At 51.0% G+C, this 13926-nt stretch overlaps 1 protein-coding gene across 1 annotated transcript; it reads right to left on the reverse strand.

The window, feature by feature from the left end:
• Positions 1-6340: 6340 nt before the first annotated feature.
• Positions 6341-13678, reverse strand: Vsig8 (V-set and immunoglobulin domain containing 8). Its single transcript, XM_057770633.1, has 7 exons — positions 13630-13678; positions 9942-10117; positions 9280-9481; positions 8942-9163; positions 8160-8279; positions 7707-7905; positions 6341-6802 (listed from the first exon to the last, which is right to left on the reverse strand). Exons 1-7 carry the CDS (start codon positions 13676-13678, stop codon positions 6517-6519), a joined length of 1254 nt encoding a protein of 417 aa, XP_057626616.1. The 3' UTR covers positions 6341-6516.
• Between the last annotated feature and the right edge of the window lie 248 nt (positions 13679-13926).

The raw sequence follows: 13926 nt of genomic DNA on the forward strand, positions 1-13926 counted from the left end.
GTTCTGGGGATTGAACTGAAATCGTCCGGCTTGGGCAGCAAGCGCCTTTACTGGCCACACTCGTTCATGGCTGTTTTCGGAGTTTAAGTACACTAGTGAATAAAGCAGGGAAAAATTCCTCTCTTGGACTTCCTCCTTCTAGAGCTGGGAGGTAGACAACGCAGGGTGAATCAATTGCCAGCAATCACGAGTGAATGAGACAGGATGTGAGACAGTGTGCCCAAAGACTGCCTCTGGTGTGCAAATTAAAGAAAGGGGTGAAGGGGTGAAGGAGGGCAAGCATACGCAGAAGATGCAGTCTTTAACAAGGTGGCCATGAAGGACCACACTGAAAGGGGCCACTGTTCAGAGAGAGTTGAAAATGAGAACTTGCATTGGGCAATCTGGAAGCCAGGGGATCTGCAGGGGTGAGAACCCTAAGGTGATACAATGTGGCTAAAGTGGAGAGAGCTGGGGAATAGGGATGAACAATAACTCAAGTCTCCGATGGTACAAAAAAGGCCTGGAACAGTTAAAGAAATTTGACTCAGTCTGGCTTCTCTGCAGACAGTGAGCTGTGGTGGATGGGAAGCAAGCAGGGCAATCACCCAGGGTCCCGCTGAGGTAAACCAGGCGAGACGAGAGCATGCTCAGGAGCTACAAAGCAACAGTAAATTACGGCAAGTTCTAGACTTACTCTGAGGGCAAAACCAGGATCTCCTGACCAGGGGAGCTGGTAGGGTACAGATAAGAAAGAAATTAACAGACAGAGTTGCCATCTGCTGGCAGAGGGAGGTAGCAGAATGGATTTAGGGATGACGATAGGCATCTTTGGGGCGACAGTGAAGTCTGTCCCCGGTATATAAATGAACGTGTGTGTCGTTGCTGTGCAGTTCTCGGGTGACTCGGTAGGGAGAGGAAGGGTACCAATGGAGAAAACTGCCTGCTCCTTTATTTCCCTTTTTAGAGCCTATGCTCCGTTCCTGGAAAGGCTTAATGTACTGAAATAAAGGGATCCGATTTCTCCACAGAAGCAATGTGACAATAGCTGGTTAGACTCTGCACCAAGGACCAGTTGCTCAATTTTTTATAGCAGCAATCATAGACACGGCATTTCCTCAAGTCCTTCACAAGCTGTAAATGAGAAGCCTACATGCTGCACAAGGAAGCACTTTAGAGACAAGAACATACGACCTAGCTGGGAGACACCGCCCTTGGCACTTGCCTTGGAAGCCCAGGGCACTAGGAACAGTTTCCCCACTCACCCCCTTCTCTGTTCATCCCCTTCTCTCAGGAAGAATTAAGCTCCCAGGTGCCTTCAAGAAGGGGTTGAGAGGACACATGAGGCCATTCCACACCACCTCTCTGAAATAATCACAAAGCCTTGACTATTTATTGTCTTTACCAAATCGGGAGAGGAGCAGTTAGCACACTAATTTCATCTCTTTGCTGAGCCTCTGCGCTCCAAGGCAGAAAGGAGGAGACCAGGCCACACCACCCTCAAGGGAAGCCTAAGTTGGTAGAGCTGGGAACAACAGGACACACCCCAAACAGAAAAAGATAATTGAGTAAACACCCTTTCCCCCCAGGTCCAGCAGGAGAGGAGAGGCTGGAATGAAGGGGTGGGGCTAGTCCCACCTGCTTCCTGTGAGTCCAGCTGAGAAAGGGGTCAAGGGAGAAGGCAGGGAAGTTTTACCAGCAAGGGAACGGGGCCTTGACCAAGAGTTGAGGCAAGTTGGGGGCTGGGGCTATAGCAAGCGCAAGGAGTTTTGGAGATTAGGGTCTCAAGACAGTTGGCATCCTGGTAGAAGAGAGGCGGGGGCAATCCAGAGAATGCTGAGGAGATTGACCAAAGAAGAAGCAGGGTGAATGGCTGGGTGGTGACCAAAGCAGCCCAGTCCTGAACTGAGTTGATTTTCGGGAGTGGGGGCGGGGGAGGTGGATAAAGGCGGCAATAGCTAATCTGCACCCACCCCGCCCTGTTGGGAAGGCTCCGAGGTGCTAAAAGCTGTATGGAGAACCCTCAGGAGGAATAGGCCACCTGGAAGAAGCTGTCATGCTCAGGGCAACAGTGGGTACCCCAGAGGGCAGCATCTGTGGGCCCAAGTGACGGGAAGACACGCCCTGGTCCCCCCGGTCCGGGGAGGCACCAGAGGATTCTGGAAGCTGGTCCAGGCCCCTGCCGAGCTTGTGTTTCAAGTGCTTCCTGTAATTATGAGTATCTCTGTTACTAACGAGGACTGTTGTCGGTATTAGTGGACTGCAGGCCTCACAGGCTAGGCCCCGTTCTCCTACTGAGCTACTGGCTGTTCACAGAATTCCTTGCCCCTTCTCTCCAGATGGCAAACTGTCTCTAAATTCAATCACAAAACATCACCTTCCCCGTGGCCCCTCCAACCACTCCAGCCTCCATCCCAACCCCTGTACAGTTAGGTCTAGGCTTCCAGGACTGCCCTTTGGTGGAAGATGAGATTACACACTAGATATAGAGGACTCAGGACTCAGTCACTTGCTGAGTCCCTACTATGTAGCCGTGTGTGTGTGTGTGTGTGTGTGTGTGTATGCGCGCGCTATGCACATCAGATAACTTTCTCCGTGTCCCATTTCACAGATGAAGAAACTGACACTTTGGAAACCTGCTCAGTAGCTATGTATCTAGTTCTGTCTGACTCTAAAAGCACAGGTTCCTTCTGCATAGGTGAACAAGACAAACTTGTTATTTATTGTAATAAAGACAAACTTCTTTTCCTCTTCTTTATCTCCTACCCCCCCCCCCAAGTTCACACAAGACTCACCAACACTGTACTGGGCCTTTATGAAAATAAGTTCAGTAATTTGACCCCAGTCCTCTTCTGCTTAGTTCCTTGTCATTGTCCAGCACTTCTGTCCCTTCCAATGCTAAGGGCAGTGGCCACAGGGGCCAGCAGGGCATCTTGTCTACTCTTCACCAGTGGGCACAGTGACCAAATCCAAAGCTCTCCAGAGTTCCCAAAGTTACCACTTCACCTGTCCTTCAGCACACGCCGACTAAGAACAGAGATGCTGATAAAGATTTTTATATAAAATCAGGTCACGGGACAAATTTGACCCTTGAGCTATACCTGCCAATCTGTGATTTAGGTCACATTACCTCAAATACACTGTAATCCCTTTCTGTTTGGCCTCTACAATTTTACATAAACAGAGGCTGTTGTACAAAAAAAAAAACTAATTTAATGAATAAGAACAAGAAACTGGGTGGAATTGGTTTTGTTTTCTCATACCAGGAATAGATGAAATTATTGTTTCCGATGGGAAAACACATAGAGCAGAATTTCCCAGGCTCCCACTAACTCAGGGGACCAAGACAGGAGGAAGGTCCTAGGAAGCTTTGAAGACAAAGAGTGAGTTTGGCTGGACCTAGACTTGACAAAGGGTAGAAAAATGCAGTGGTCAGCCTGTGTGGCCATGGTTACCTCAGAGGAATAAGTAGGTGAGTCATAGGATCCCTCCTACCCGCAGGCTTGGGAACGGATGCTATGCCCCTCTAAGAGCTGGGGAGGAAAATCGGAGGGGCTGAGTAAATGAAGGCTCAGACGCATTTCTAGCCGAGGTGCCCCACCATCAGATGCAATGGAAGGCAAAACTCAAGAAAATCTTGTGGATGCCAAATTGAGTTTCTAATGGCTATCAAGAGAAGGATGTGTGTTACCAAGGAGATGTCGAGTATCTACATAATTCTTCGGTGGCCCAAAGAACTAGAATTCGGTCCTGGCAAGGTTGGGAAGAGGTGCAAAAGACAGAACTGGAAAGAGGAATGGAAATGGGTGACTTTGCGCTATTTGAGTCTCTGGAGAAACAGCAGCGAATCAGCACCGTCTTTAAGATTTTTCTTGGAAGTAGCATCTAGGCCTAGCCTGCTGTTTGTCTGACACTGGAGTTTGGATGAGTGACTTGATTTTAGTCTCTGCCAGGACTGGGGGAAGGTGAAGTTAGTAGACGGAAGTTAAGACATTCGGGGCACGCCCGATCCCTTCGCATGCTTTTTCTCTTTGCTTTCCAGCTCGAAGAAATGAACCTCTTCCTCTAGTGTGCTTTCACAACTATGTGCTGTCTCATCAAAGGCCTAAAGGCGAGGAAGCCAAGCAACCACGGACAGAAATCTTCAAAACTGTGAGTCAAAGTCAGATTTTCCTCTTTCAAAATTCATTATCTCAGGAATTTGTCACAATGAATAAAAGCTTACTAGCAAGAACGGTGATGTGGCCCACCTAAATTTGGTAACCCAGCTACAGATCAAAGCTTCTGTGACCCTTGCTCCAGTCCAGCTCACCCCCAAATCCATTGTTCAATGTGTATCACCACCACACGTGCCCTCTTCCTACACCAGACAGGTTACAAGCAAAAGAAAAGAGGAAGAAAGACCCCAGATGTTCTTGTAGTAAAAGCAATTGTTGGAAAAGTAAGCTTCCCTCACTGTGCACTCGGAAATCTCCCTCGTGTCCCAGCTGACTCACCCCTAACAGAAGTGCTCTGTTCTTGCCAGAGCCTCACAATCGCCACTGCTCAAATGAACGCTGAGTCTGACTGAGCATGGCTCCTCGTCTCCCAGAACAGGGATAAGAATGTCCCTCAACACAACCAGTAAAGCCACATGGCTGCCTCAACTCCTCAGTATCTTGCAGCAGGCTGGGCTGGCAGTTCCTCAGAGTGGGAACACCTTTTCCTCGTGTCTGCCTCATCAGTCACCTGCCTTAGGGCCAAAGTGTGCCTGGCACAGCGCCCTGCTGAAAAGCTAACTCTATCGATGAATAAATCATCTGGAAGGCACTCATAAACATGACCAAGTGATTGCTGGCTTCTGGAGCTCGCTACTCCCTCCCTACTTAACTCTCTTCCCCTTCATCTCCACCCCCATTGCCCAGCCCCCCAGTCCCTAGGTAAGCGGTCTTTGATTCCCTTTGTCCTGGCATTCATCTCTCTGTCTGTCTTGCCAATACCTTCAGGACAGAATGGACAGCACCCTCTGACAGACCCCAAACCATTTCAGTAGTTTCCAGGTAATTTACTACCAAGCAGGAAACTCTAAGCCTTATGCATATCTACTTTATGGTGCCCTAGGACAGGAGAAGGACAATTAGGAATGACCAGTTTCTTTTGAGGAAAGGAGAAACAAAAGAAGAATCTAGGATCTTAACTAGCAGTTAGCTGGGGAAAGGCAAGCAAAACTAGATCCTTAACCCACTGACACCAGATAGGTATCCTATGTGGATTACAACCATGTGGTCCACAGAGGCAGCAGAGCCAACATAAGATGCTCTTGGACCAAAGAATAAAAGATACACACAGTCAATAGAAGTTTCCTAACAGATCCTCACAACCAAAGGCTCATGTTTAGGGAGGCTGTGAGATGCCATTGAAGGTAGGTAAGAAAGGGGTTGGGATAGCCTTCACCAGGAATGCAATAGAAGGAATTCGGTTATCCGAGAACAGCATGGTATCCTGGAGTCAAATATTCCTAGATCAAATCCTGAATTGTTGGTTGCCTGGGTTGAAATGCTTAATCCCCTGAACCTCAGTTTCTTTTGTGTATAATGGGAATGATGCACGGCCTCACAGAACCAAAGTTAAGTGGTAAGTAAAACACTTGAAAACACCTGGTACTTCTTGGGTGTCTAATAAACTTAACCTGCCCATCAAAGACAGGGCTGAGCTAGATATCCTCAGTTCTTCCTATTCCAGAGTCTGAATGAGTTTAGATCCCTTCCTGGCTGCTGGAAAGGAAGGCTTATACCTGGGAAAGATAAAGGAGTTCAGATTAGGTAGCTGGATGGAGAAATGAGGATGCCCAGAACGTGTAGAGGTCACCTCTAACACCCCTCCACCCCTGCTCGTTCCCTCTTCTTAGAATAAAGGGGGAAACAAGGTTTGGAATTTTAAAATCCATTCTGAAGGACCTCAGTTTCCCATGTGTACTGTGAGGGAATAGGACTTGGTGTCCCCTTCCAGCTGTGGCTTCCGCTATAGGAAGGGGAAGCGGAGGATTCAGACAGGAGGCAAGGCAGTAAGGAACAACTTGTCAGGGTTTCCCACCCCACGCCCAGCCCTCCGTGGAACGCGGGACAGCCACCTCGGTGTAGTCTTTAAGCTTCTTTATTGTGCTAACACTGTTGCCTCGGAGCTCAGAACTCACACACAGAACAATTCAGTCCTGACCCCCACCTTCCCAGGGCTGGGGGCTCTCTGCCTTGGCTGGGGACACCTGGCTTGTTGTACCTCTGCGGTTCTGGGATACCGACTGCTTCCCTCCCTTCCTCTTCCTGGAGCCCAGGGGTGAGGAAGGGTTCTGAACTGTCTTCCTTCGTCCCCCTGCCCCCTCCTACTTCAGAGCCACAGGAGGCTCTGTCTCCCTAGGCATCTCGGAGGGAAATTCCCCTGAACTCTCTGCCGCCAGGCGGCCGGTGAGAGCCAGGTCTGCGCCCGCCCGAGCCTGTCCCCAGCTGCGGGCGGAGAGCCCCGAACCGCCTCCCAGCCGGGGCGCAGCCCGGTGCTGCGCGCTCACACTAAGAGGCCGTCCTTGCACGACCGCTGCTCGACCTGGGCACAGTCGGCGCAATCGGCCGACTCCGCGCTCTTGACCTTGATGTAGACGGGGGAGGGGCCCGCTTCGCAGGCTGCGGAGGCTGTGCGGGGCACTAGGGCCACGTCGTCGGGGCCGCCGCAGGGCGGAGGCGCGTACTTGCGGCGCAGGGAGCGGCTGACGTTCTGCGTCGGGTACCCCAGGAGGTGGGTGACGCGGCTGCCGCGCCCGCTGGCCTTGCACCCGGGCGCCTCGGCGTCCACTCTGGAAAACAACAGGCGGGCGCGTGAGCTGGCTCCTCCACGGCGCGGCGTTGGCACGGCCTGGGCAGAGCTGGGGGCTCTTGGCAACCTCTCATTTCCCGTGCTCCCCTCCACCTGCCCCTCATCTCTCTCTCTCTCTCTCTCTCTCTCTCTCTCTCTCTCTCTCTCTCTCTCTCTCTCTCTCTCTCTCTCTCTCTCTCTCTCTCTCTCTGCCTCACCCTACTCTCCCCCCTCTGTACATTCCTAGACGGGCGACCCTGCAGCGCCCCCATGCCTCTCTCCCCATCCTTTAGACCCCGCTTGTGTCCCAGCAGCTCAGGGTCCCTTTCTAGTGTTTGGCTGGAAGGGAGCCTTAACGATCGGGAGTTGTGTCTCTTTTTTCCTTGACTAACCCTCACCTTGCGCTCTGGCAAGCTCTCATTGCCTCCTGTCCCTCGCTCTTCTTTCCCTCCGTCCCCAAGGCATTGCAATCATTAGCACTGCTATTCTTGTTCTATTTTTATTTCTACTTTGCTTCTAGTGTAAGTTATTAGCACTACTGATGTTAACTCTTCTTAAATAGGCATGTTGAGGGTTTTGCCGGCGCAGTAAAGGGGAAAGGTGAAAAGACATGGTCCCTGCCCTCCAGGAGCTTACAGTCTAGGCCAAACAGCCCGAGGGATGCATAGACAACAGAAAGAAAAGGGAAGGCAGGGAGCAGAGGTGAAGACTGGAAGCGGGAAGGGGAAAGACAGAAAAGCCATGCGGCGAGTGGGCAGGTCGACATGCTGTAGTCCCAGCACTCCATGGCGATGGCGGGCAGGTTTGGGGTAGGATTCCCAGCCGGCTGATGGCAGACAGGGGTGAAGAGGACAGGGCGCCGGTCCCCCGCCGTGCAGCAGCATGCAGCATGCATCAGGTTTTACCTGATCTCACTAGCCAAGTCGCCGCCGCAGGCCCCTCCGCCGACCCCGCCGCCGACCCCGTAGCCGAAGGCACCGCGGGCACCACCCCCGTTGCCTCCACAGCAGCAGGCGATGATCCCCCAGATGCCTAGTGCCAGGCAGGCCAACATGAGCAAAGAGCCCAGCACTGAGCCAACGATCATGCCTACACGCTGGGAGTCTGTGGAGAGAAGTGGAAGCAATCAGGGTTCTCACAGCATGGCACATGCCAGGGCAATTGTCTGTGGGAAAGAACCCAGGGCCCCGGGAAGCCCGATGAGGAAGATATGGGAAGGTGCAGGGTAAGCGAATCTGCAGATGGCTTCCAACTGCCCTAGACAAAAGCCTAGCCTGACAGCAGGGCAGAGGCTACAACCCCAGGTACCTGCAATCTAACCCTCCCAGCCAGGGGACTCTCGGGGCTGAGGTACATACCTGAGACTTTCACTTCCACCACGCATACACTATAGCCCACATGGTTGGCCACTGTGCACTGATACAGCCCATCATCATCTGCATTGACATTTTTCAACACCAGGTCCCCATTGCCAATGCCTGAAATTGGAAGAGCATCAGAGGGGTAGTGAGACAGAGAAGCCTGATCTCTGAGAGCTCCTACCTTGCCCAGCCCCTGTGGGATGCAGGATGAAATACCACTCAAAGCAAACAAACAAACAAAAACCAGAAATGTGTATGCAAGCATTCAAAAGTCCACTCCACTCTAAATACTCCCTTTGCTGAGACAGAAAGACGGGGAAGAAGGACCCCTCTCTCAGAAAGAAGACAGAGTCACCATTAATTCTCTGTGACCTCAGGGAAATACATCCTGAGTCTGAGCACTGGTCCTGTCTATTATCCAGTTTCTCTAAGTGCTAGGAGCCTCACATCCCGGTGAATGGTAATTACTAGTAAGTATTCCTTTTTTCATCTGTTACAGAAGTGGTAGCCACTTGCCTGAGATTTACCACCAATCAGCATCCTAGCCAGGATCCTAGCCCAGCTCCTCCTTGGACTGTGTTCTCTCCAAATTAGCCATGCTGTTTTTGACTGACATCCCATTTATGCCTTCTCTCCTTCCCTCAATAGCAGCTGCTGGGATATGCCCAAATGAGCAGTCTCTCCAAGACTTGGTACCACTGACAAGTCATGGAAGTCCCAGCAGGCTCCCTTTCCCATCCTCTGCTTATCTTCACCCTCCCCTGGCTAGGCCCCCTCACCTTGATTGATGGAGCTGTGGAAAGATTCTTGATAAGAAAGTTCAGAGTGGAAGCTGTGCTGGGAGTGGTAGGACCCAGCTCGGTAGGGGTAACTGTGCCCACTGATCTTGGCCCACTTGTAGGACAGGGGCTGAGAGCCTCCATTGGCAAAGCACTTCAGTACCACATCGTTGCCCTTGGACATGTGGCCTTCGGTCCAGCACATGGGTACCGCAGGGCGTGCTGTAACAAGGCAGGCAATTATAAACCCAGACCCAGCCAAAAGACAGAGCCAGGCTCACAAGGGCCAACCCATTCTGAAGCCTGGGAAAGGGGAGCCCAGAATAATCTGGTCATACCTTGGACAGTGACAATGACCTTCCTGGTGGCCATGGTGGTCTTCTTTACCCGACACTCGTATGTTGCTGTGTCAGATACCTGCAGGTTCATGAGGTTGATGGAGGCATCATACTGGCTGGGATCTGAGGCTGCAAAGCGGACCCTCTGCTGCAGATGAGGGAGGTTGCCATGGCCGATCCTCTTGTCTTGATAAGTAAGAAACTGTTAAGAAGCGAAAGAGTGTGCTGTTGAGATAAACTGAGCCAAGGAGGGTCATGCAAGTTGAATGGGCAGTTCACTGACCTTCTCTAAGACTCAATTTGCTCACTGAAGAAATAGGAAGGATAGTGTCAGGCACACTGATCTCTTACAGAATGAGTGAGAGCTAATGATATTAGATATTCTAGAGAAATATAAGGTCAGACCAGGAACTTCTAAAGTTGGGGGCCATACTTAATCTCCCTCTTAATATGGGGTAGAGGGATGTGGAATCTGGCTGGCTGGATTCCCGGTTGGAAAGCTCTAATCCCTGTTGCCTCATTCCCTAAAAGATCTTGGAGGAAGTTCGAGGCCTTGGTTTCCTCACTTGCCTTCTTCCTTCTCCCTCAGGATGTTGGCTTCCCACCAGGTTTTGACATCACAGAGTAGACAGAGTAAAGAGAATCCTGTGCCAAGTACTTACCACATTCTCCCTATGTGAGGGTTCTGAGTTGACTTGCATCCACTCAATGTCCAGACCATTGGGACCATAGTCCTCAGGATCCAGGATGTACGGGCAGCCTAGCCTCACATTATCACCTTCTGCCAGATACATGACCTCCTGGCCATCCCCGTTGATTCTTACAGCAGACAACAGTGCTGGTGAAGGGGGAAGTAGGTGGGGAAATGAGAACAGAAACAATTCTTGAGTAGTCAGTCAGTCTCTGCCACTTTGTACCTGTCCACCAGAACTCAGTGGGGCTTCCAGAGGAGTGTGTGTGTGTATCTGTGTCTGTGTCTGTGTGTCCCTGGCTGTTGTATCTCTGTGTGTCTGTGTGTATATGTGTATGTACTGGAATTAGCAATACTTAATATTGTTAGTTTATTCATATGTCAGTCTCTGGGCATCCTTGTAAACTTGTATATATATTCTAGACTTGTGTAGATGTGCATTTGAATACTGTTTACATACATAGCTCTTGTGTTATATTTATGTGTATACACAATGGTGCATATGAATATATATGCACAAATATGCATTATATGTTTATTAGTCTTTGTAGCTACGAAGATATTCATGCACATAACCTTGTAGTATATCTACCTACATATTTACATGATAGTGTAGGCAATTGTGTGTGTGCATGCATGAAACACCCAAAGTTGTTAAATGTCCTATTAGAAGAAACAGGCTGTTTAAAAACCACCTGTATGGGCTGGGTTTGAGCCCTATCTGGGTCAAGTGAAGTGCTCCAGCCAGAAACAGGAAAGTAGATACAATGACTCCTGGCGTCCCTTTCCATCCTGAAGATCATAAGATTAGGTCTATCTGTGTGTGTTGGTATGTTTTATGTGCTCTGTGTGTGTGTGTTTGTGTGTGCTGCATGATAATGTAGCTAGCTATGTAAGTGTTCTAAGTGACAGCATATGCCTTGGGCACGTGTAACCTAGAGCCTGGCCGTGTTCATGTGCATGTCTTTGTCTATGGCAGCTTGTATATGTAGAATAAGCCTTGTATGGCAAAGTGTACCATTGTAGACTGTGTGTCCTCCTTGTGTGTTTGTGTGGCTCCAGTATAGCTGCTCCCACTTGCTTGCTCCCTTTGGGGCCCCTCCTGTCACTGAGTCAGAGTAGAAGCCCAGGGTTTGGAGCAGGATCAGGAAGCTTAGAAGTGAGCTCCTCCCCCCACCTCCCTACCCTGAAGCCTCAGGCAAGCTCTAGCCCCAACCGGTTAGACCTAGAGAAGAATAAGGGGGGGAGTGAACCCAGGGCCCCACCCTAGACACTCAGCTCCCTGCCTCCCCAGTCTGCAGCACTCCCTCTACAAACCCCTCACCAAACTTCTCTATTGATGGCCAAGTTCTGAGTAAGTGTGCTCTTTGGGTTCCATCCCCAAAACTCAGGAAGCCTCTCCCCACTCCCCTATCCCCCCCCTCACATACACACACAGGTATACCCTGTCCTGGGCTAAATAATAGACGCAGGTGTGTTCTTTCAAGCCCTCAAATGTGAATATATGGCCATGCAGTCCCTACTTTATTACACACAAGCTATTAGATCTATACACGAACACACATCTACAGACAGAGTACACACTAATCTAAGACACACCCACTGCACGCTCTTGTGGCTTCCTGCGCGTACATTCAAGACCAGACATATCTGCAGAAGCCCTGAGTTCTGTGTGTGGCCTCTCTCTGGAGAAGCCAGCGAGGGCCTTACATTTCCCCCCAACATCTCGAGCATCACCAGGCCTGCCCCTCCTAAACCATGGCTAGCGCACAAACACGTCCTAATCCAACAGACTCTGAGTTATCCTCCAACAGGCAGACTGGCTTGTGGGACTCTAACGGGACCTGGAGATGCCTCCTCCAGCCTTAGGCCAAGAGAATACCAGCTCATTCCTAAGATAAGGATCCTGATGCCATCTGCCAGATCCTGAGGCGGCAAGAGGCAAGCCAGGGATGAGCCAGAATTCAGCTCCACCCCGGGGATGAGCCACTGGAAACAGATGACAACAGGGAGGATTCCCTTTCCCTACACCATGGATGTCAGCCAGACTGAGGGTAAGTATTTAGAGAAAGGGGTTTGGGGAGAAGGGACAAGCTGGAAAAGAATGCCGCCACCCCATGCTAGATTGTCTTGCTCCAATTGTCCTAGGCCGTGGAGCCTCACCCTAGCTCCTAAACCTCCTTAGATGCTTTCTCAGCCTCCTCCCAAGGGTTCCAGCCTTTTTGTACCTCCTCCCACCCCTTGGGAAGTTGTTCCTGGCATATCACCAGGGTTTATATTGTTGTGACACTGGGGATGAATTTCCAGGGAATGTAAGAGAAGAAGGCAGCTTGCGTGGAGAGAAGAGCCTATGCACGTCAGTGTAGAAAGAGTCCTAGACAAGACTTGGAGAGAGAGAGGGACACTGGAAAGTCAAGAGGCTGTCCAAGGAACTGATGATTGTCCCTTATAAAATCACCAGAGCTGGCCACCTTCTGTGGGGGATGTCACCCCAGCAAGTGTCTGTTCTAAGCTAAGAAAACTATCCTAAATTTTCAAGCTGATTTCAGCCTGGAAAGAGAAGCGAGAATTTAAAAAGGCAGTTCAGAAAGTATCGGACGCAACTCCACACAGCAAGCATCTAGCCCACATACCCTCAGCAGAGAGCACACACGGAGATGCCTCCAGCTCTCCTGGCACAGCCAGGGCTTCCTGAGTAGGCACTCCCTGAGAAGCCCTCAGCAGAGAAAGGGTGCAGCAGGCATTTAGCCAGAAATGCAGCCATCACACATATGCACACACACAGGCACACATATTCCCATACACAGACACAGAATAAAACAGTCCCCCTTCTCAGTCTCCTTCTCATACCCTTCATCGTACATCTGGACCCCACAAGGGGCTCATGCTATTTTCAGCTATTTTCAATACTTGATAGGATGTCCCTTGCTGAGACTTGCCCAGTCCTAGGCAGGCAGTCACAGTATCCAAACCTGAGCCCTGCCTTCCAGAGAGGTGCCCCAGAGACGTGAAGGGGGCTCATTTACCATCCATCGTGTCCACATTCTCTCAGCCTCATCCCAGGAGAGGCATCACCTGTGCACTCTCACGGCACATAAGGCACAGACCAGCGGCCCTCCGTCTGGGTTCTTACTGGCTGTGATGAAAACAGCCCAGCATAGGAAGCGCTTTCAAGGCAAACAGGTCTCCTGGCCAGTGCTCTGGCTTGGGTGAACTGGCCCTTCTCCTGGGAAGAGTCTGAACGAAAGGGATCATTGCCAGGCTCCTCCCCAACCCGCACCCAGAGCTGCTGCTCACCTGATTCATCCCCCGCCTGCAATTCCCACAACTAACTCCATATCTCCAAGCAAGCCCTATCTCCATCTCCCAGCATGGAAACATCACAGAGGGCACCTGCACGCGTATACGAGCTACACAAGCTGTCAACAACGCCATGAAGATCTACTCCAAGGCCTCTGAACACAGACACTGTCCCAAGCCTTCAGGCACAGGCTGTCTTGAGGAGAAGCTCCCTAGGCAGGATCCAAATCAGTGTCAGCAAAGTGAAGGTAGACAGTTTCTACCAGTGCCTTATTGACCATCTTTGAGGCTCTTCTGTGAGCTCTCATTCATCCCTGTCCTCCTGGCATAATGCTGTGCATCCCTGCCCAGTCCCATACCTGGGCTCAGGCACACGAGTAGTAGATGGAATGCTCCTCGAACTCCCATGTCTCTAGGCTTGATCTTTCCTCCGCCTGAGCTGGGTTCCAGTGGGCTGGTGGTGGTTGGTGGTGGGTGGATGGGGCAGGTGGAGGGAGGGGGAGCGGAGGGCCCAGACACTGCCCGGGGTGGCAGGAAGGTGCAATGAGTGCCAGGCTAAGGAGCAGCCGGAGTTATTTCTATAGGAGGGAGGGGGCCTGGTCCCCGCCTAGGGGAGGAGCCCAAGTAGCCCTAATTAGCAGGGTGACAGGATGGCC

The sequence above is a fragment of the Chionomys nivalis genome, chromosome 5 (genome assembly GCF_950005125.1).
Source record: "Chionomys nivalis chromosome 5, mChiNiv1.1, whole genome shotgun sequence".
Lineage (NCBI taxonomy): Eukaryota > Metazoa > Chordata > Mammalia > Rodentia > Cricetidae > Chionomys > Chionomys nivalis.

Excerpts from the sequence above, each read along its gene's own strand:
- Vsig8 (XM_057770633.1), bottom strand. The coding sequence starts at position 13,678 with ATGGGAGTTCGAGGAGCATTCCATCTACTACTCGTGTGCCTGAGCCCA. Across the intron at positions 9,482-9,941 it reads CCTCACATAGGGAGAATGTG|TTTCTTACTTATCAAGACAA; the intron begins GTAAGTACTTGG and ends GCTTCTTAACAG. Across the intron at positions 6,803-7,706 it reads GACTTGGCTAGTGAGATCAG|AGTGGACGCCGAGGCGCCCG; the intron begins GTAAAACCTGAT and ends GTTGTTTTCCAG.